Genomic DNA, 22,269 nt, shown 5'->3' on the forward strand with positions numbered 1-22,269 from the left:
TGCCTGACTGCGCTTTCTGAGAAGAAATGTCTCCTCATTTCCAACGTGAACCTCCCCTGGCGCAACTTGAGGCCATTCCGTCTAGTCCTGTTGATAGTTATCCACAAGAAGAGTCCAACCCCCAGCTCCCCACACTTTCCTTTCAGGTAGTTGTAGAGAGCAATGAGGTCTCCCCTGAGTCTCCTCTTCTCCAGAATAAACAACCCCAAGTGCCTTCAGCCACTTCTCACAGGATTTGTGTTCCAGGACTTCCACCAGCTTCGTAGCCCTTCTCTGGACACGCTCCAGGGCCTTGATGTCCTTCTTGTAGTGAGGGGCCCAAAACATGGTACTCAAGGTGTGGCCTCACCAGAGCAGAGCACAGGGAGACAATCACATCCCCAGTCCTGCTGGCTACACTATTCCTGAATAGGACTCCTCCCGGGAGTCTTTATAAGTGCTATTTTTTAACTAAAAGCTACTGTTTTTTAAACGCTTTTGGGAGTGCAAGTAAACCCTCTTCCTCCAAAGGGCAAGCCTGGGGGCAGCGAGATGGAGGGCGGGGGCGAGCAGGACTACATTTCCCAGCATGCCTCGGGGCGCTGCGAGTCGACACGTCACGGCCTGCGGGCACTTCCGCTCCCTTCCTGCTGCTGACTCGGCCTTCCGGAGGCTGCGGCGGGGCGGTGAGGGTGAGGGGTTGGGGTGGGGGTAGGGAGCAACGGGGGCTCGGGGATGTCGGCGGGGCGAGGAAGGAGAGCTGGGGAGGGCCTGCGGGGGGCTGGGAGGGCTTTGGGCCCCCCTCTGGTGCTGCTGCTGGGGTATTTCGGGGAGAAAAAAGGAGGGGGGGGGGGTCTGAGTCTCCCGCAGGCAGCAGTCAGTGGCGCTCTGGCCTAGGGGGAGCAGTGGTTGGGAGCTTGCCCTCGTGTTTCTGGGCTGTGTTGGGCTTGTAGGGAAATGCTGGTGTGGGTGGAAACGCGGCAGGGTGGTATGGAGGGTATCCCCCCTTGCAGAGTGGGGGACCTGGCACCGCAGCAGTCTCGGTATGGAAACTAAAGCTACCGAGCTCCATTACAGATAGGGTGTGGAGCGGCTGCAGTCTCCTCGTCCGATCTGGGAGATACTGGGCTCAGGGAAATAAGGGCACGTGGCTTAGAGTGGGGAGTTGTGGGGACTGAAAGGCTGCTGGAGGGTGTTGGTGCTACTTCGGTCACTGCAAGTAGAAGAAAAAAAATCAGTCTGGAAATGAGAAGCTAGCACGTTCTGAGAACAACAGAGGATTTGATGGGGGGGGGGAAGATCCACCTGTTTTTTGTAAGGCAGTGCTTCGCAATGGCAATTAGCTGTTAACTGACAAAATTGGTGAAACCATTAATTGACAGAAGTTCTGCTCTGAAAGTTACTGAAAGAGGTTTTGTGATCTGAGATCTTTCCCAGTTAACGAGCAGGAACAATACCTGCTGGGGCTTTGAGAAGGGAGAAAACTGCCACCTTTGCTGCCATGCATGCCAGTCTAGGCCACTGCTGTGTCGTTACTCGCATTCTTGCAGAGAAGTATACAGATATTTCAGAGGCAATTGCAGAGCTGTGTGGAGCTAAGGTCATTTCTCCCTGCCCTGTGACATCCTTTCACGATATTGCTGTGAAGTATACAGCTGCTCATGTCTTACTACACATGAATGTGTTGTCTTGCTTAGTTGTCCCGTTTGTGTTCTTTTTGCAGTGAAATTATGAATGACGTTCCATTTTCTTTTATTTCTAGATGAAGCTCCCAATTCTTGCTGTGTTTGCCCTGTTCTATGTGGCCCACTGTGAAGAAGGTGCTAGGCTCCTGGCCTCCAAATCTCTATTAAACAGATATGCTGTGGAGGGGAGAGACTTGACACTGCAGTACAACATCTACAATGTTGGTTCTAGGTAGGCCTTCTCTGGGTTTCTAATAATACTGACCAGGAACAAATCTTGTGTGTATGTGCCTTCAGGATTCATGACTGTTTCTAGGCTTCATAATGTGCTGTTATCTTTGCTCCCCCAGCTGTGAGCGCTCATCACACTTCTTGAAGGTTGGACCCTGGAATTTGCTTTTTTCCTTCCTGTCCTCTTGTCCTTGCTTTCACCTTGTGGCTGCTTTAGCTCTCTGTCCAACATGGCACAGTTACTCTCATGGCAGCTTGTGATACTCTGTTACCCATAAACACAGAATCCCTTTCTTGTCTTTGTGAGCTTTTTCATTTCTGCATCCCTTTTTGCAGCTTCTCAGTTTTGCCTTCCTCTTTCTGTAGTCTCCCTGTAATACACCTTGACCATCCTCCCCATCTTCTATTTGTGCCTTTTTGTTTCAAAAAAATCAGTTCTGCCTACAGTGGAGTTGACAATATTGGACTGTCATTCCTCTTTGGTGCAGCCTCCAGTGAACAGAATGCCAAATCTGACTTGCTTCTCATCCCCCTTTTTGTTTGTTGTTGCATTTTAGTGCTGCTTTAGATGTGGAACTGTCGGATGATTCTTTTCCTCCGGAGGATTTTGGCATTGTCTCTGGGATGCTCAATGTCAAGTGGGACAGGATTGCTCCGTATCCTTTCATGTTTTGAAATCTTTTCTCCAACACTCAGTTTTACCCCTAAGAATCCTGTAGTTCACTTGTCTGTCTGCAGTGTCACTGAAATTACACCATATCAGACCCTGGGCAAGGTGCTGAACGCAAACTTCTGTTCTTGAGGGTGCTGGATTTTGTGGTTTTGTTGCCTTTTAAAATAAGTTACTTGCAAACAGGGCAAAATCACCATGCAATTCATCTGTCTGGGGAAAAGGAGTTGACTGGATCAGTGTCAGATGGGTCTGCTGTCTGTAACTACAGAGGACTCTTCTTTTACCTATTTCCTCATGTTCTTTCCTTTGATGAAATGAAACTATTTTCTGTAACTTCCATCTCTCAGAGCAAGCAATGTGTCCCACACTGTGGTTCTGCGGCCTCTCAAAGCTGGATATTTCAATTTCACCTCTGCTACCATCACGTATCTGGCACAGGAGGGTGGACAGGTTGTGGTGAGTGGCTTGACCCTTCATAGGATCCTCACACAAATTGAACAACAGATATGCCTGACTGTGTTCTTTGAGGTGGTTGTTAGGGATGACGCATTTGCCTACTCTCTTATACTGCACGTGCTCTGCTGCAAGATGGAAAGGTGGCAAATACTGTTCCCCCTCTGCCTTTTTCAGGTTGGTTTCACAAGTGCTCCTGGGCAAGGAGGAATCTTGGCTCAGCGTGAATTCGACAGGAGGTTCTCCCCTCACTTTGTAAGTATCTTTCAATTGGCAATTGAATTGCAGTTACCTTGCAGCCCAATGCAGTGCCAGGTTGTGGTGTGTTTGGTTTGCACTACGGTCACCTGGAAAACTCCAGCATGGATTGCAATTAATCTGTATCAGTTGTCCAGAAGAGTATCACAGATCTGGAGAAGAGGCTTCATCCAAGCTACCTAAAGGAGCTGGCTCTGTAGGATTTGGCCTTGGAGCCTTGAGGGTGGAAGATCTGAAAGGACGTCATGGTTATAAGACTCAGCTATGCATGATTTGTTTTGACTTATAACTGTTTCTCCCTTCAGCTGGACTGGGCAGCTTTTGGTGTGATGACTCTGCCCTCCATTGGGATCCCGCTGCTGCTGTGGTACTCAAGCAAGAGAAAGTACGACACCCCCAAGACCAAAAAGAACTGAGCAAAGCTAAATCTAACCATCACCCCAGGGCTTAGGAGAGAGCAAACATCAACCCACACAGAACAGTGGGTGTAGTTGGATCAGCAACAGTCACTCCTGCAGAGCACTGCCTGGGCTTCAGCCCTGTCTGCAAGAGGGAGTCACCAATCGCTTCAGTGGCAGTGATGTGTTGTCTACCTCTAATAAAAAAAAAAAAAGGCAAACCCCAACACCAAATCCCAAAACTGCCCAGCCAAACCCCCTTCTCTGTGTATTTGGAGTAGAGACACCTTGCTTTGTTGCAGATTTAGTGCCAGTGCGGCTGTGACATCAGTTTTAACACCTAGAGAAGTTTGTTTGTGGGTGTGCAGCTCTGCAGCATTTCTGGCCTCTGTGTTGCCTTCCTGACTTCCTTCAACCAAGTGGATCTTTGCCTGCTGCAGCCCTCTTAAACCTCGTAAATCTTAGTCTCCATCTTTTCCAGGTGCTGCTCAACTTGCCAGAACAGCTGTGGAAAGGAGCTCTAGCTAGCGATGATAATAGATCTCCTTTTGACAGAGGCTTGTTAGAGCTGCTTCTTGGGGTGGGGCACGGGAAGCCCCCTTGTATTTCAGTATTTCAGTGAGGAGTTGATGTGTTTGTTTTGTTTTTTTTTTCCTTCTTGCTCTTGTTGCTCTGGTGAGGGTTGAGGTAGTGAGGTTTTTGTAATAAATCACACCATGAAAGAAGCCTGCTTTTCTTTTACTGGGAGGTTCTGGAAGTGCCTGGCTGGCTTAAGATGCAGCTAAAGGGTGGGCAGACAGGAGACTAAATCAGTACACTATTCCATCAGTAAAACGAAGAATAAAAGCAATGGAAACACGGGGGAAGCGGAAGTCACTTTGCCAGGTTCATTCCTCTGTCCCTGCAGGGCTGGTAGTTTGCACCAGCTTTCCTGGCAGCCCCAAGCTCAAGAGTAATATTTCTCTTCAGTTATAAAACAAATTTCACTGTGTCTTTGTGTGGGGCATGGATTTGTGCTTTTCCTCTGGAGGAGGTGGTGGCACAATGATGACTCGCCCCAGGTGACCTGTGAGTGCTGAGAGTTGTTTCATTTCACAGACTCATTTAGGTTGGAAGAGACCTCCAAGATTACCTAGTCCAACAAGTCCGCCACTAAACCATATCACTAAGGTCTACATCTAAATGGCTTTTAAATGCCTCCAGGAATGGTGTCTCAGCCACTTCCCTGGGCAGCCCATTCCAATGCCTAACACCCCTTTCAGTAAGTTAGTTTTTCCTAATATCCAGAGGATGTAGATTCTTTTTCTCCTGGAGTCTCAACAAAAGTTCCCGGTTCATCCACAGCGGTCTTCCCCTCTGGCTCACCTTATGGGACTCAGGAACAGCCTGCTCCTGTACCTTGAAGATTTCCGTCTTGAGGAGGGTCCAGGTTTCCTGGACCCCTTTGTCCTTCAGGAGTGACTCCCAAGGGACACCCCTGCAATAAGTGTCCTGAACTGGGTCCAAGTCCGCCCTCCAGAAGTTCAAGACAGCAGTTTTGCTAGTTACCCTTCTGACATCACCAATAGAAAACTACAATTTCATGGTCACTCTGCCCAAGACAATCCCCAACTTTCACATCTCCCACCAGTCCTTCTCTGTTAGTGAAGAGCAGGTCTAGTGGGGCACCTCCCCAGTAGGCTCTCATACCAGCTGTGTCAGGAAGCTATCTTCCACACAGTCTAGAAACCTCCTGGACTGGTTCCTTTGCGCAGTGTTATATTTCCAGCATATATCCAATGTATACTAAGTTTGCAGATGACACTAAATTGGGAGGAGCTCTTGACACCCTTGAGCATAGAGAGGCCTTGTGGAGACATCCTGAAAAATTAGAGGGCTGGGCAATCACTAACCATACGAAGTTTAACAAGCTTCATTTCTGCGGGGCTGCTCTCCAGCTTCTCATCCCCCATCTGTACATATAGCCAGGGTTGTCCTGTCCAAGGTGCAGAATCTGTCACTTGCTCTTGTTAAATTTCATATCTATTATTGGTTCCTTTGCACTGGTTCCCAAATGTACTTGGGCTGTGAGTTCAGCATTTAAGCTGTCTTTTTACTTAACCTACACATATGAGTTAAAGCAATACATTTCCTCTCTAAACTCTTTAGCCCAAATAAATGTAAAAATGATTCACAACAGAAGTTTTTCACTGAAAAAAAAAGAAAATTTGTTTAAAGACAACATGTAGGCCTATAGTGAATATATAAATCTAAAAAGGGTTGAGTGAAGTTTCAGTCTCAACTAAAACTTTTAACAGGACGAACTTTTTTCTTCAGAACATTTTTTTTTTGTCGTCTCTGTTCGAAATGAATGCTGTGTTTGAGCACAGGTTGTGTCATGTGGGTGCAGTGGCAACTGAAGTGCCAGCATTTATATTTCAGTATCATTATCACAAAAATTCACATCAATACAAAACCACCGATAGCAGCTGCTTTCCTCTCTCCATGCCTTTGGCAGTGGTCCCCATCCTCCACTCCCAAACCACAGACATCACGTGGAGAGATTTTCCTCTTGGTGAAGCCCTGGAAATACCATCCATTTCCCAAGGAAATGACTCTGTCCTGCTATTTTTGTTTTGTTTTTGACTTTTAAACAGAAAGTGTTGTTAATCTGCCAAACCAAGGACAAGCAAATTATGGCATTGCTGCCAAAGACAGCAAGTGGGCAAATTCAAGCATCACCTGGCTCAGCTGTAGGAAAACGGAGCTTTAGCAGCACCAGAAAAGAAGGTGCTAGCTAGAGCCTGCCTAGATGAAGTTCCTTCTGGCACATATTTGTGCCTCCATATACAATATGTAGGATTTTGGTATGGTGAAACCGATCTTTTATTTTTCAAACAAAGCCTGCAATCTCATTGACATCATCACACAAAGCTAAAATCATATCCATGTCATGACAGTAGTACTCAGTGCTGAACTGGAGAGAGGAAAACAAGATCTACATTATAACTGTAGGTATCACAATTTAACTCTGAAAAAAATACTTTTTTTCCCCCCAAAAGAAGTCACTTGGTGTCTGTAAATCATACTCCAAAATCCTCCCACCAGATCCACAAAAAGGACCCCCTCTCAGTCTGTAGCACAAGCTGACCTAACAGAAGGATTTTGCCCATACAGACAGAAAATGGTTCCTGAAGTCAGTAGATTCATGCAAGCATAGCATCAGCAGTTTAACTGAAGCCACAGGAGTCCTCTCCAAAGCACAAGGTCCTTCTATATTTGTGGGTAAGAGGCATAACTGGCAATCCCGCAGTGGTTTGCATGGTTTCTTGACATGCGGATATAGCCATCGTCACCAAAACGCACACCCCAACTTTTGGGAGAAGAAACAATCTATTAGACATTAGAAAAAAAAATCCTTTTTCTGTAAAGCAGCAGCTTTATCAACATTCCAATGTTTTTGAGGTCTCTGTCACAGAGCTTTTTACAGGCAAGTGACGGAATAAAACCATTCAGACTTCCTTGTGCCTGTGATGAAGTGTTTTGATCAACTGCTTCACGGAACTTCAAATTCCAGATTAAGTTTCAACGGAACACATCAACATAAAGGGAACTTTAAATGCATTTAAAATACTTATACACCCTTTAAGTTCCTTCACATTGCTAGGAGGACATAAAGATTTCTTTGATGTGGTTAAGCATGAATCCCTAGAGAACAGTTTAAGGCCCAATATTGGTGTTCAACTCTATAACAACTCCCATCACATAGGCATCCAACTGACCTTCCTCTAATCTATATAAATATCAGTTGTTATAAAATCTGTAGTCTGAGGCTGCCAGTGTGAACAAAGGGAGATGATCTATGAGAAGCCTACCACCGTAGATAGTGAGCATGTAGAGTTTGGTGACTTACTGCAGTGCCTTTACCTGTTTTTCACAAGCCAGTAATCCTTATCATTTAGGGTGCCATAACCAATCACGAGTACTCCATGATTCACCTCCTGTGTGCACCGTGGGTCATCATACACACCTGCAAAGCAGCAGAGTTTGAAGAAAGCATGCCATCAGCCCACCGGACCCCATCAGCAAAGCAGGCCTAAATTCAACAGTGTCTGTGCTAGAGGCTGATGGCAGCTAATGCTACTATCTTCGGTTTTGTCATATTGGTGCCTCATGTAGGAGCTAAGGCCTGACTTGCCAAATTCAACCTATATTTAAGTTTCATAAGCTTTACAGGTAGAGATGACACAGAAGACAAAACACGGCCACAGATCTGCGTGGCCTCCAGGGTAAAAAGGACGTACCTGACTTGTACAAGAAGAACGTGGGCTGGGTTGCGTCGATGGCAACAGAGACTGGTCCAATATTGGCTACAGCATCTTTCAGGGCTGCTTCATCAGCATATGGGAGCTCAACGTACTTGGAGCAAGTGGCAGCTCGTGTGGAAATGTTATATTGACATGTCCCGTTCTGGTAGATACAAGCAGGAGTTAAGAAGAGGAACACGTGGAATCTACCAGGAGCATCTTAAGTCTTTCAGGCACATGTTTTCTGCCAGCCCCCTTTTACTTTATGCTACCCTATTATTCGCTTTTCTTTGACCACCATTTTTCTGTACACAGAATTACAGAGTGGATGGCAGAAGGGACCTGAAGAGGTTGTGTTGTCCATCTCACTTCCCCACAGCAAGAGCAGCTAAACCAATTTAATAGTATTCTCTGCCTTTTTTTTTCTATAAACCTCCAGTGATAATACTTCTACCGTTTTGCTAGAGCAACTATCATTGCTTCCTCACCCTTCCCATCAGAAGATTAACCTCACATTTAACCTAAATCTCCTCTATTGTAAATTAAGCCTGTGGCTCCTCATTCTCTCTCTAGACGCAGATAACAGCATCTTTCATCCCTGTAGCTGCCTTATGCGTGTTTTAAGACTTGTATTTCATTTTTCCTCCTTGAACTAAGAAGCTGTTCCTTTGACCTTCTATCACATGCCATGTTTTCAAGACACCAGGGCATCTCTCTTTTTTTTTTTTGTCTCTGGCCATCAAGACACTTAGCAGGAGGATATTTATTTGCTCATGGCTCAACAATGTGAAACAACATCAGGAACAGCATGCTGCAGTACTTACACAGCATCTGTTACAGGTGGCTTTTCAAAAAACTGTCTAAATGTAGTTCACTGGAAACCTCTGCCTGCTGAAATGGTAGAAATACGAATAACCCATTTTTAAACTACAGAAGATGGAATAATACAGAGAGCTCAGAACAGGGCCCAGGAGCGCTGTCCCATTTTTCTCTTCCATGTGTTGTGATGCCTCATAATTTATGTAGGACAGAAATGAACCTGTAGAAATTCTGGCTCCAAGACTTCATTCACCCATGAGGGGAAAAAAAAAAAAAAAGCTGAAGTACTCTTCCCCAGGATTCCCAGGATTGAAAGAATCATCTGCAAAGTCTATGACTGCACAGGAGACTGGTGAAAACCAAGACAGAGGGAAACCAACATTGGAGGAGGGAGGGGGCAGCTACGCAAGAGAGCAAAACAGATTACCACATTGCTTCCTCACTCCTTTTAACACCCAGGTATTTCTCTGAGGATTTCACATACTGTTTTGGTATGATGCCTACCTGAGCCATGTATGGGTAGGATTCATCCGAGTCAATCCCATCGTTGTCTATGATGTACTGGAAAGCCCTGGTCATAAAACCTCCACTGCAGCCCTTGTTCCCATACATCATGGAGCAGTCAACCAGGTTCTGTGCACTCAAGGACACCAACTTCCCCGTTTTCAGCTTCACTTGGGCTTCAAGGGCTCCCACAGCACTGAAGGCCCAGCATGACCCGCAGGCACCCTATAAAAGCCCCAGTGACGCTCAGACGCCGTTCCATGCTGCCCCAGCACAGACCAGGATGGGGAGAGCTTCGCACCTGGTTCTTCACCTCCGTGACACAGCCCTTCTCCCGCCAGTCCATGGTGTCTGGGATGCTGCCGCCTGGCTGCGGTTGGTACGTGGAGGTCCGGTTGTGTCCGTGGAGAACTTTCAGCCCAGTCAGCAGAGCAGACACTTCCTCACTGGTCTGGGGGTAGAAGCACCAGTTCGTGATGCCCCTACGTCTGATACGGCTTACATGGGGCACATGGGAGGTGGCAATGGGTTTCCCTCAAGCTGAAGGAGTTAGAGATTTTGGGGAGGTCCCTGGCTTTTTATTTATTTTACATTTGAGTTCTAGCTGCTCATTGGCAAGGGCAAGAAAAAGAAAATACAAAACTTGACTCCAGCCCCAGAAATCCCTAGAAGCCAGTATGTCTCATTAACCAACACTACAGTCTTGGGGTATGGAAGGGGTACAATTTGCACATACACATAATGACCAGGACCAAGTTCACACACCACAAACACTATAGTAATGGGAAGATTTCCTCACACCTGATTGCCTCACGCAGGCAGGCTGAAAGTGGCAGCGTCGGAGCCGTGCCTACTGGAGGCCACAAGGAGAGGATGGACCAAGAAGGGCTGTCAGGAGCTTCTCTACCCCAACCCACTTATACATCCTGTTTATCCATCTGTCCGTGTCCCCCCCAGGTAACTTGCGAAGCAGCTGACCACCTTGGGGTGTCACCCACCATGTCAGCCAGGTGATTCATGCCCAGCTGATAGGAGTGCAGCCCCAGGGAGTGCTCCAGGTTGTGCAGCGTCACGAGGCGCAGGTTCCTCTCCCATGTCACGCGTCGCTCCCCTTCCTCTTTCTGAAACCAAACCCAACCCGGCAGTGCTGTGGTGGGCAGCAGAGGCCCCCCAAAGCTATTTTGCCCCTCCCCTGGAAGGTTGCTGCCCTCCCCCCCCCCCCCAACAAACCGTGTCCCCCACACTGTCCCTACCTGGTGGCGGTACTCTTTACCATGGGCTTTCTTCCAGAGCTGCCAGTGCCAGTCCAGCGTGGGGTCAGGCTGTCCCAGCACTGCTGCCAGCACAGCCAGGAAGGCAACGTACGCGAGCAGCTCCATCTTGCACAGCCGGGTCCAGGGAGCTGGTGCAATGCCGCACATGCACTGGGAGCCACGGGCTCAGAGCTGGAGTGGGGCCGTGCTTGACCGCTGTGTAACAAAGCCGGTTTGGTAAGGGAGGCAGAGCAGGTCAAGGTGTCATCACCGGGCTCTCCAGCGTGCCCCTGGCAGGGTTTCCACACTAGGTGATGCCGACTGCCCCATCCTACCCACAGCCCTGCACCTGCCACCCTGCGAGCTGGGAAGAGGAATCCCACCAGGCCTCAAAGTGCCCTTGGGGAAAGCTAGACACAACCCGTGCCCATATGCACACCAGCAGGCAGGGACATATCCAGACATGCATCAGCTGGTGCTTCCACCCTGAGAAACCCTATCCATCCCCTAGCCAGGCAGCTGCTTTCACAAACCTGTGTTTTACAGCACCTAGAAACAAAAAAAAACAACTATTTTCATGCAACTGATATCTGCCAGCTCTCAAAGAGGGGCTGCTGCAATTCAAACACCTGCAGAGGGGTGCTTGGAAGAGATGAGATGGAGGCAAAGCCCCATGTACAAACATTTCTTCAGTTTTACTTCCTCAATGCTCAGTTCTCCCAATACTCAGTTCTCCCAGAGTTGTAAGACACAAATGCAACCCACGTACCTGGGCAGCCTTCTGCCAGCTCAGGGAGCACAGGCACCAGTGGAGGGATACCAGGGGCCCGTCCAGTGTACCCACTGTCACCCCAAGGCTGGGACGTGCAGGGGCTCACACATCCAGTGACTGCAGCTGCGACTCGCTGATCAAATCACATGAGCTGAGAAATGAGGAAATGCTCTGATTTCATTTTCACTTAGCTGAGACTGTGCCCATGGCGCCTGACCCAGCCCCTCCACTCCTGGCAGAGGATTGCAGCCAAGTGAAGGGCCTGACCCCAGCACCCAAATGTCGGTGCAGAGCTGCACCACAGTTTATGGGGGGGAGGGGGGGGGGGCGGGGAACAGGGACAGTTGTACCCTCCCCACACCCCCTCAAGGGGCTTTTTTGCATTTCCACAAGCTAGGAGCTGCCCTGCTGTGCTCTGCCCAGGCCATACATCAGCTCAACCAAAGCAAGCAACAACAACAACAATCAATCGCCTTTTTTTTTTTTCCTCCTTCTTCTTAGACCGGAAGATGTGGTTTAAACATGGCCACATTCCAGAGCTGAACCTGATGTATCTGTGGCCGGTCCCTGCTGCACTGCAGAGAAAACTGCATTTAATGCACATTAAGTTGCAGGCAGCACAATCGGTCTGGAAACACAGCAGTGAGTGTCCTGGAAGCAGGGCTTCAGCTTGGAGCTTCACCAGACCCCCCCCAGAGGAGAGCTAGGCAGGAGGGCACGTTCCTCTGCACCATGGGAGATAAAATGGCTGCAAGAAACCATCTTCTGCGAGAGGAGGAGGAAGCAGCACAGCATCACAGGAGCTTTAAGATTCAGCTGAGTCATTTTCTGAAAGACAATGCTGGAGATTGTGAGAGAGCAATGACAGAGGGCCCTCCACCTAAATACTTTAAGTAATTCCCAAAAGATTTCCCCTTACTGGTGGATGTTGCTGGGGAGAATGAATGAAATGGTCATACTTGATGAGACACTAGGGCAAACCAACTGCGATCGCTCACAATTTCCGCTGCTCATCTGCAGAAATACAACTGGGTTCCTAAGAACGGTAAGGCTAGCGCTAGATCCACACGTGCTTGATCTGCAGGGTGAGCAGTGGCATCTCAAGAGCTCGTCCCAGAGCTGGAGACCCATCTAAATCTGGGGACAGGTTCCATAGCTAGCGACCCCACAACAGATCCCACAGTTCCTCACCAATCTGATGTAGCCCTCACTGCCAAAACACACACCTGAACTTTTGGAAGAAGGAAAAAATAAAATTAGACAACAGGAAGTAACTGCTTCTTTTCCGTGCCATCCCTCCATCACTACCACTGGGTTTTTATTGTTGTTGTTAATACTGAACCTAATCTCTGCTACAGCCCAGCTCATATTCCCTCCCCAACAGTCACAGGTTTTGCCAAACTTGCATCTTCTGGCAAAAAGGGAGGCTGAACCTTCTGACTGCCACCTTCTCACTGCCAGATGTTGCTGCCCCTAACTCTTCTTGGTGGGGGAAGCAGAGGGAAATGATTTTTTCTTTTCCCTACACACTGGAGTGTGCCAAAGCCACCAGGAAAATACCAGGCAAAGGTACATGAATTGTTTTTTTGCATTCTAAAAATACGTATTTTGAAAAAGGCCTACCAAGGCCAGAAATGAGACCTACAGGAGGAAGCCAGTGCTTTTTTTAGCCCAGCTTTGACATGAGAGCAAGGGAGTGCTGTTTAGAGAACTACCCACATTGTTTGTTTGTTTTCAGTTGCTGAACATAGCTTTGCTGACATCACAAGTTTTTCTAGAGATGCAGCTATATAAGCAGGACTGTTGCATTTCAGCACTTTTTTTTTGTGGTTTTCTTCTTCCACATTTTAAACAGTGAAAAAACATCCAGAGGTGCACCGACAGGTACTTTCAGACAAGAAGCAGTCCAGCTACAGCGATCCCTCATGCTATGGCTCCAGAATGAGCTACACAGAAGCATTTTCACTGAAGTATGTCCATTGTGGTTTATAGGTCTTAATCAAGGGCCCATCACAATGCTTTTGCGATGGAGTTGGGCCCTTAAACACACCTAAAGAAAGCTGCCATGCACTTTAAAGCTGTTTTATTCCAGCAGGATGGTATAAGGAGGTCAGAGAGCTGCCCAGAGCAGCTGCGCACTCACCTGCCCCAAAAGGAATTACATTCACTCTCCAGGGGCATTACTGATGCCACTGATGCCTGTCACCAGGAATGAAGGCAATATAAGTTAAACGCAAGTGAAAGTCAAAGCTGCAAAAATTTACATTCAGTAAAGGCAGGCTGTGAGAAGGGAAGCACAGCCCTTTGTTGTGCTTCCCTGGAAGATGCACCCACTTGGTGCAGGAGGAAGGTGGGCTGGCTGGCACCCATGCAGGCAGGGACCGTCCCTACACTGGCACTGGTGTCCTGCAGCACAGCTTGATCAGCTTGACATACCTGGAGCAGGAGCTGCCCACGCCACTAGGTCATAAGCAACACACACCATCCTGGCTAAGGCAGGAAAGGGGAAAACGCACGATACACTGCACAACATCCCTGCAAGAGAGCCGGTGAGGTTCAGACACTATGCCTGGTTGTGCCCACAAGGGACTTTGAGCCCAGTTAGCAGAGCAGCCACTTCCCTGCTGGTCTGGGGGGAAAGCAGCACACCTGCATTCACCATATGCTGAGGTTTGCTTTGTACATCAGAGGACCATACCATAAAAACAAGAAAAAAAGCTCATTTTTAAATTTCTATTTTTTGTGTAAATTTCTAAAGCAAATATCACCTTGCCGTCCTGTTAGGGCTCACCATGAGCTTTGCTGCAGCCATTTTTGCAATTTGTTTCATCAAAAGGAGAACTTGGGTTTCATTTGGGGCGGGGCGGGGGTGGTGGTGGGTGATGTGGGGTTTGGGCTGCAAAACACCACCCAGTCCTGGCATGGACGTTCGCCCTGAAGCCAAGGCACCGCAGCCTGCACCAGCTGCTTATTTCTAATTCAGCTTTCCTTCCGCTCCTTTGGTCTCCCCCCATTTCTCCAGCCTGCTGCAGGAGTCCTGCAAAAACAGAGGAGATCTTTCCTATCTCCAGCCAACAGAGGAACCAGGCACTGCTTTTTCCTGTTCTAAGGCCACCAGCATTTCATGGTCCCCTTGGTGGCAGCAGCCCCTTCTGTCCTGCTTCATGCCAGCCAGCTCCAACCCCAACCACTCCAGGAGGGAAGGGCTCCCCCCCCCCCAGCAGCCCCTTCTCACCACTGTGCCAAGGCAGCACAGAGCAAATCAGACTGAGCTTTATTCCCAACAGTGTTTATTTTAAAAATATAATCATATTTTTCACAGCCCCCTGGGATGCAGGGGGAGATGGGCAGGAGGGCCAGATCCACACCCTCGGCACAGGGAGGTCCACGTCTGGTTCCCAGAGGCAGAGACCAGCACCAGGCCAGTTTGCACAATCGTCTCCAGACAGATCAGCCTCCCTGGAGCTGACCAAGCCTGGCCCCAAGCATCCACTGCTCCGGGAAGGTGGCATCGGGCACACATCATGCTGATGGGGCCTGGGGTGAGCTGATGGCAGCGTTTCTCTGTGGCTGGGGACTTGCCCCTCACCTGGGTGAGATTTCTCATGGGGAAGCAGCAATGCCCCTGGAGCGACAGCAGCTTCGGAGACCGAGAACGAAAGGTGTGAGTCTGAAGACAGAAGCAGGGCAGGGCAGCCTGATGGGCACAGGAAGGGAGCAGGCCGGGAGCTCTCACATCTTGGGGAAGCTGGCAAGATTGGCGATGCCACAGGCGTTGTTCATATTGCGTGCCAGGAGCACGTAGCCTTTGTTGCCCCACTCCTCACCCCAGCTGCAGCACAAGAAGGAACAGCCTGAGCCACCAGCAAAGACTAGGCAAACCCTGACCCAGAAAATCTGTCCCATCATACCTGTTCTTGATGATCCAGTGCTTGGTGCCCTTCTGCGTGCCATAGCCCACCGCTAGCACTGCATGGTTGATGTTTTCAGCATACAACTCTCATCATAATACACACCTAGGGGACAGGACCGGTGATCACACTTGGGACAAACCACCTGGCTGTGCCTCAGTTTCCCCAGGCTGATAATGATCTGGCCCCCAACAGAGTAGGGGTTCCCCCCTGACTCTCACCCCGGCTGTAGAACTGGAAGGAGGGCAGGCTGGCGTCGATGCCCACAGAGACAGGTCCAATCCTGGCCACAGCCCTCTTCAAAGCTTTCTCATTGCCTTCAGGAATTTCCCGATAGCCACGGCACTTGGCTGCCTTTCCAGTGGGGCTGTACATGCAGCTCTCATCCTGCACAGAACCAGCAGGGGCCAGGTGAGAAGGGGATGGGGAGGGCAGCCTGGAGGGGTGGGGGTGACCCAACCCTGCCTCCCAGACCCTGACCTGGCCAATGTAGGGGTAGGCATCCTCCGAGTCTATGCCACGGTTCTGCCGGACATATTCAAAGGCGTTGGTCATGTAGCCACCACCGCAGCCATTGTTATTGGCCACGCAGTCCACCAGGTTTTGAGGGCTGAGCGAGAGCAGCTTCCCCGTCTTCCGCTTCAGCTGCCCCTCCAGCGCGCCCACTGAGCTAAAGGCCCAACACGAGCCACACTGACCCTATGGGGACACAATGGGTAACGCCAGGGAGCTGACGCACTCTGGGCACCCCAGCACCCCCAGGGGCACCCCACTCACCTGGTTCTTGACAGGAGTCACGTAGCCCTTCCTCCTCCAGTCCACAGCAGCAGGGGCTCTGTCAGTCCAGTCAGGGATGTAGAGCGTCTCATTGCGGTGTGGGCGGCTCTGGGGAACCTTCAGGCCCGTCATTGTCCTCACCACCTCCTCGCTGGTCTGGGGAAGGAGCCGAAGCAGGTGGGTGCAGCCGTAGGGCTGCTGGGCAGAGCACCCAAGGGTGCTCTGACTGTCCCCTCTCCCCCACCCCATCACTGGCCCCTCCTCAATGACTCACCATGTCACCCAGGTGGTTCATGGCCAGCTCAAAGGTATGGACACCCAGTGTATGCTCCAGGTTGTGAGTGTTGATATACTTGAGGTTTTTCTCCCAGATCAGCCTCCGTGCCACCTCATCCGCCTGCGCCGTGGGGTGAGACAGTGTTGGGACACAGCACAGGATGAATAGGTCCTGCCCATGTCCCCCTGCCACCATGGGGACTCACTCTACTGCTTCACACCCCAACCCCATGCAGATGTCACCTCCCTAAGGATCTGTCACCCCATTCCCCACGTAGCCCCAGTAACCTCCAGGGTCCAGTCCCCTCCTGTGGGGCTCTGCCGTACCTCACCATTGTACTGCTTGCGGTAGGTTTTCTTCCACAGGTCCCACTGGATATCCAGCGCCTGCTCAGGGTGCAGCTGGGCCACCACCATGGGGACAAACAGGACCAGCAGTGTGGGCCACATCCTGGGGGAGAGAGAGACACTGTGGGATGGGGACAGAGGCCACCTGAGTCTGGCAGTGCTGGAAGGGGAGGACAGGACCCTGTGCGTACCGCAGTTCCAGGCAATAGTCCCTGTGATGGTGCTGGAAGGGACCCAAACCCTGTGGCCACAGCAGCATCAGGCTGTAGGGGACTGGGACCCTGCGACCACCCTGTTAAGGAGTGGTGGGAGACCAGCACCATCCCCATGGGGACCAGGACCCTCAGGCCATGCTGCTGTCAGGCCATGGGGGACCAGGACCCACTGCCCGCCCTGTTTTCCAGACCAGGGCCCTGCTGCAGGCAGCACTGGCTGCATGCAGGCATCACATGAGCAGGGGCAGCTGGTTCCCATTATGACCCCACTGAAGCCCTTCCCACAGCCTCCAGCTCTACGAGGGCTCCCCAGACCCCAGGGAATCTGGGTCTGGGGGTGCAGACTGGAGGAAACCAGGAGCCCTGCCCCCCTGGTTGCTTTAACCATTAAGACCCTCAAGTCCTCTTTCTTGCCAGGCCCCCAGGGCAGAGCAGGGGCCACCAGCCAAAGAGTGCAGCCCCCACCCCCACTCCCTGCTCTGTGCCTGTTTCCCATTTCATATCCCTAACAGGGAGGGTCCTGAGGTTGCTGCCACGTAGGGCAACGTTTCCACCCATCCCTGCTGGGCTCCCTTTCCCTGGAGGACAGGAGCCACCCAAGTGTCCCAGCAGCACCCTGACAGGCCCTGGGCCACCTGCGGGACCCTCACCCACTTACCCCAGCATCCTGCCCTGCTGTCAGTGGGAGCGTGCTGCAGCCTGGACTGGGGATGCAGCTGCCGCATCCACAGCTCTTTTATGCCGCTGGATTGAGGAAGTTGGAGGCAGCTGGAAAATTTTGGCAGTCGCCTGGGTCTGCACAATGTTGGAGAGAAGGAGGAAACGGGGGGGGGGGGGAGAAGGGGGGGCATGGCAAAAGCTCTCTCCTGGCTTCACGTGATGCTGTGGGGCAGAGCTGAGTCAGCCCCAGCCAGGGGACCAGCAGCTCTGGGAACCAGCAGCTCTGGATCCGTTCTTAGGGGCACCCTGCTGTCCTGCCGGAGACCCCTGAGCCAGTCCAGCACCCCAGGGAGGGCTGAGCACCCGCTTGCTTCAGGAGCAGCATTGCACAGCAGGATTAGGCCTGAGCAGTTCGGGGTCATTGTGCAATGCCTGGAGCACCCAGCACAGGGCCCCAGCTCTGCCTGTGGCTGCTCTCCCCGTGACCTCCTGCTGGGGCAGGATTTGGGCCACCCCGAGCACCGAGCCCCCGCTGGGGGGACAGGTCTGGGAGAGCTGCAGCCCCATGGCCCAGCCTAGCATCCAGGCAGCACGGCCATGGGGAAGCAGGGCCAGACGGTGCTTTCTGCTGTGACTGTCACCCCATCATGTGGCTCCCATGGGGACGAGTCAGAAAACCCTCCTTATTCACATTCCAGAGGGCCCTGCTGTGACACCACCATCTCCTATGCCTGCATTCACCACCCCTGTCCCCGCAGGCCCCCACAGGAACATCTTCACCCAAACAGGGACGAACCATCCCAGGGCCATGCTAGGAGCAAGAGGCACTGTGGGGATGGGGGCTGCATTGCGTTCATGCCACCCATCCCCCAAGGCTCCCCTCAGGGTCCCCAGAGGGAGGGATCCACATCCTCCACCATTGCCCCTGCCCCCCCCCAAGTGCACCCTCCCCAGCTGCTGAGAAGTGGGGGCTGAATCAGACCAGAACTCTGCCACACATTCACATCCCCCCCCGCAGGCAGCCCCAGGCACGGGGCCTTGACTCGTCCACATGTGATCGAGCCACGAACCACCCGGGGAGCACAACCCCACGCTCCCCTGCCCCAACCTATGCCAGGCAGGGGCTGGAGATGGGTCAGGGGCAAGGACAGCTAACGGGGATAGCAGGGGGTGCACTCTCCCCAGCCGCAGGAAGGGCAAGGCGATCCTCGCAGGCCACAGCCAGGCTCCAACACGAGCCAGCAGATCACAAGGGCTGCTAATGGGTTCCAGACCACGATCTGCAAGCAATTAAAGAGGGGGGAGGGCAAGGAAGGGAAGAGCTCAGGGAAAGGCAGCAGGTAGGTGCCCGATCCCTCCGCACTGGCCTGGCATTGCTGCTAGGCTCAGGAAGGGGATTTGGGGCAACCCTGACAGGGGCACAGCCCCAGGGCGAAAGCTGGAGGTGGTAGAGGGGAGGCAAGCAAGGAGGCAGCAATAACACAGAGCTCTGAAAAAAGGGAAAATATCTTGTTGTAGAATCTCTGCTACATATAATCATCTGCAACCCCTGCACCAACACAGAGCCCTGGGCCCAAAACAAGCCCCCAGAGAGATTTGGCTCCTGCCTGCCCCAAGCAACTGTATGACAAAACACCCCCCACACACATTGAAAAATAATACAATTATCAAAACAGGACATGATGGAACACACCTCTCCCCCAGCTGTCCCACCATGCCCACTGCCCTCCCCAGCTCTGTCCCTCGAGCAGCATGAGGAAGGGCACAGGTGCCAAAACCCAACCAGCCCCTTGCCACTCCCGGTCCTGAGCTGCTGCCAGCACCACAGCCAGGCCAACATTTCCCAACAGACTTGGCTTTTTTTTCCCCAACAGGCTTGGCATTTGCTGGCTGCTCAGCCTATTTTCCCCAGCTGCTCGAATTGTCCATGGCAGGACCTGAAACCAGGGGTCTGCAGCAGTGTCACCCACCAGAGCTTAGATGCCCATGGGCAGGAGTGAAGGGACAGACATGCTCTCAGCCTGGGGAGATACAGACCTGACAGTTTTGGCTTTTTCTCCATGCAGCCCCCAACCTCTTGATGTGTTCAGGGGTGGGTTCAAAGCACCAGCAGCAAGTTCAGCTCCCACTGCTGCCCTGGGACAGAGCTAAACAGCTGGAAATCAGTCTGGAAAGTATCAGAGCTGTAGCTTCACAAAAGGTCAAGTTCCCCTCCAATACACAGGGCTTGATTTATGTAGGAACAAGAATTTTCCTTCTCTTTTGGCAGGAAAGTGCTGATCCATTCTCCATCTGGTCAGGTCAGAACAGCTTCACCACTCGAGGACAATGTGGTTCAACGCTGGTCCTTCACGGACCCCCTTTGCCCTGCAAGCACGCACCACGAGCTCAAGTACGAACACTTGGGACAGTTAACACTACACAGTTAACACCATACTACTTCACAAAATAGATCTCCTCTAAGCCTGAGGAAACTCTGCAGCCTAACAGCCAGGGAACTGGCAAGAGAGACAGCATGGGGCACAATGCAAATGGGGCACTGCAGGCAAAGAGGAACCCAACATAGTTACTGCTGGTAGGAGTTTCCCTGGGTAAAAAAAAAAAAAAAAAAAGGATGGGGATGGATCAAGGGAGGTTTCCCAGCTCTGTAATAGGAGGTTTGCATTTTTCATAGGTAATTTTGAAGCAAAAATTCAAGTCTTCCTTTCCCAACAAAGGCAGGAGGGAAAAAAAAGGAAAGTTCTGCTCTACTACCAAGAGGAACTTTTCTGGGTCTTTGCAAATACTGAAATTCATTTTTACTTTACAGTAACACAAATGTTTCACTCAAAGCCTTCCCCATATGGACATTATCTGCTAGGTAAGTCTCCAAAACCTGCTTTTTGGAGGTTCTCTCCTCACCACTGAGACCTGAAAGTCACCACAACCCTTCCTTTCACCACACCAAAGAGGATGCCATTCCACAGGGGAGTCTCACCAACATGCAGGGAGGAGGGAGAAATGCCCAGCAGACTTCATCCAAAACAAAACCAGGTTTCCAGGAAATATTCATATTCTTTCCCCACTGCAGTTATGCTGTTTCCTTCCAAGTCAAACTCCCCAATGAACAAATTATCCAGTTGAAATTTAAGCACAACTTGCCATCACAGGGGGAATCAAACTGTTCTTCCAGACCCTACACACCCTGAGGAGAGCAAGATTTGCCACAAGTTTTTCTGCTGAAGAAGCCAGCAGATACAAAGTCAAGATTTATTATTATTATTTTTAAATAATTCTGATCCCTTTTCTCCTGCTCTCCTCCATTTTGTGATTTGGCAACAGCGTCACCACATGGCAGGAATTTTTCTTTAAGACTGTGAATGTAAGAGTGAACACTGCTGTTCAGGGCACGTAGTGAAAAATGCAGTTTCCCAGCCAGTTCCTGAATGAATCAAGGGCCTCTGTGCAGGGAACCAGACATCCAGCTCCAAAATAAAGGTGAGAAACTTGATCTAGAAGTAGTAAAGTTGCATGGAAAGTGCAGAGCAGTCCAATCCATCCCATCCCTCCACCCCACCTCAACAAAAAAAAAAACATTGAAACATTAGTTCATGACAGCATGAAACCATCAGCTGCAAAACTGATGCATCAAGAAAAAAGCTACATACATAATATTTTTATGGCTCGTAACTATCCTGTCATTCACATGAATGACTGGGCCCCGAGAGAGTTTACGGGTCACACTGACAACAGAGGCCCATATTGATTGCACAGTTCACAGAAAAGATGGTGTCCAAACACACACCAACATGGCTGCGAACATGGGAATCTAAATAAAGCACCCCAGACTGGAGACACTGTAACAACCTTCCAGAGACATCAAAGCTTCCTCCAGTAGATGACTCCTGACAAGAAAGCTTGCTTTTGACAAAGATTCTTACCCAAGCATCCTCCAGACTTGTGTTATACAGAGTTAACACTTGGAAGAGTTTCTTACAATATTTAAAAAGTTACAATACTTCGTTTTGTGTTTTATAGAAAAGAGGCACGATATAGAAGGTTGAAATAAAACGGCATGAGCCACCTTATGAGTTCTGGGGTAAGGGGCAGGCTGTCTGCAATCCAGACTGGAATACCCCCTAGCAACCCAGTATGCTGAACAAAAACTGCTCAGAAGCAGCTCCAGAAACATGGGGCCATCAGTCAATGAGCACAGCTGCTCTCACAGAACTCTAGTGCTCCTCAATCCTCCTGGCAAACAGCCCTCACTGCCAGCACCGCACAGAGGAGATGCCCGAAACCACAGCATCATCATCCTGCATAGGCCATCCGTCCTCCAGGCTGTCAGGCAGAGCTTTGCCTCCAGAAGGTTGGAAGTGTTTAGAAAGTTCAGCAGTCTTTGAAAAAAAGACTTAGGTGTTTTCCTTTACACATGGATATTATATATAGCTATAGTTTGCTTTCCCCAGGACTTGTTTTATTCTGAAAAAGAAGGGAATATATTCAATTCTGGGAACTCTTCATTGTTGTAGTTGGGTCCTTGGTCTCCCAGCATTGTCAGCATGTCCTGTGAGGATATAAGAACAGAGTTATATCTAGACTAGGATAGCACATTGGTAATTTAGTCACAGATGAGTTTGTTAGAGGAGGTACTGCAGACAAAGATGTCGACTTCCCTCTCAAGGGCACATAAGGCTTGTGTCTGAGGCTGCAGGAGAACAGTGAATTTAAATCACAAGCACTGACTGTACTGACTCCCTTTTGAAAACAGGGAGCACCATCTTACAGGAAG

General features: G+C 50.4%; 4 protein-coding genes across 17 annotated transcripts in view; 1 reads left to right on the forward strand and 3 right to left on the reverse strand.

Annotated features, from left to right (window-relative positions):
• Positions 1–553: 553 nt before the first annotated feature.
• On the forward strand, positions 554–4,402 carry SSR2 (signal sequence receptor subunit 2). Of its 2 annotated transcripts, none has more exons than XM_040538730.1 (6): positions 554–665; positions 1,742–1,896; positions 2,453–2,551; positions 2,916–3,024; positions 3,199–3,276; positions 3,585–4,402. In XM_040538730.1, the coding sequence occupies exons 2-6, from the start codon at positions 1,742–1,744 to the stop codon at positions 3,693–3,695; spliced, it is 552 nt and encodes a 183-aa protein (XP_040394664.1). In that variant the 5' UTR covers positions 554–665; the 3' UTR covers positions 3,696–4,402. The 2 variants fall into 2 exon arrangements, with proteins under 2 accessions (XP_040394664.1, XP_040394665.1); XM_040538731.1 differs by having other exon boundaries at positions 569–671.
• A 2,116-nt stretch (positions 4,403–6,518) lies between these two features.
• On the reverse strand, positions 6,519–11,531 carry CTSS (cathepsin S). 5 transcript variants are annotated; one of them, XM_040538725.1, is made up of 8 exons: positions 11,309–11,478; positions 10,540–10,755; positions 10,285–10,407; positions 9,588–9,737; positions 9,287–9,511; positions 7,961–8,126; positions 7,584–7,686; positions 6,519–7,029 (listed from the first exon to the last, which is right to left on the reverse strand). In XM_040538725.1, exons 2-8 carry the CDS (start codon positions 10,705–10,707, stop codon positions 6,930–6,932), a joined length of 1,035 nt encoding a protein of 344 aa, XP_040394659.1. In that variant the 5' UTR covers positions 10,708–10,755; positions 11,309–11,478; the 3' UTR covers positions 6,519–6,929. The 5 variants fall into 5 exon arrangements, with proteins under 5 accessions (XP_040394659.1, XP_040394658.1, XP_040394662.1 ...); XM_040538724.1 differs by having other exon boundaries at positions 10,285–10,755; positions 11,309–11,506; XM_040538728.1 differs by lacking the exon at positions 9,287–9,511 and having other exon boundaries at positions 11,309–11,498.
• Positions 11,532–14,584: 3,053 nt separating this feature from the next.
• On the reverse strand, positions 14,585–17,695 carry CTSK (cathepsin K). Its single transcript, XM_040538729.1, is given in 9 exon segments — positions 14,585–15,143; positions 15,223–15,304; positions 15,307–15,327; positions 15,444–15,609; positions 15,703–15,921; positions 16,000–16,155; positions 16,274–16,396; positions 16,603–16,726; positions 17,497–17,695. Coding segments are annotated over 9 exon segments (999 nt in total). The 5' UTR covers positions 17,505–17,695; the 3' UTR covers positions 14,585–15,043.
• A 1,299-nt stretch (positions 17,696–18,994) lies between these two features.
• Positions 18,995–22,269, reverse strand: part of ARNT (aryl hydrocarbon receptor nuclear translocator) — a 29,898-nt gene continuing 26,623 nt past the window's right edge. For all 9 annotated transcript variants that reach the window (XM_040538723.1, XM_040538718.1, XM_040538722.1 and 6 more), the window contains one exon: positions 18,995–22,044. In XM_040538723.1, the coding sequence (XP_040394657.1) occupies positions 21,955–22,044 (90 nt within the window). In that variant the 3' untranslated portion in view covers positions 18,995–21,954. The remainder of the gene's footprint in view (positions 22,045–22,269) is intronic.

Source organism: Cygnus olor, chromosome 28 (genome assembly GCF_009769625.2).
Source record: "Cygnus olor isolate bCygOlo1 chromosome 28, bCygOlo1.pri.v2, whole genome shotgun sequence".
Classification (NCBI taxonomy): Eukaryota; Metazoa; Chordata; class Aves; order Anseriformes; family Anatidae; genus Cygnus; species Cygnus olor.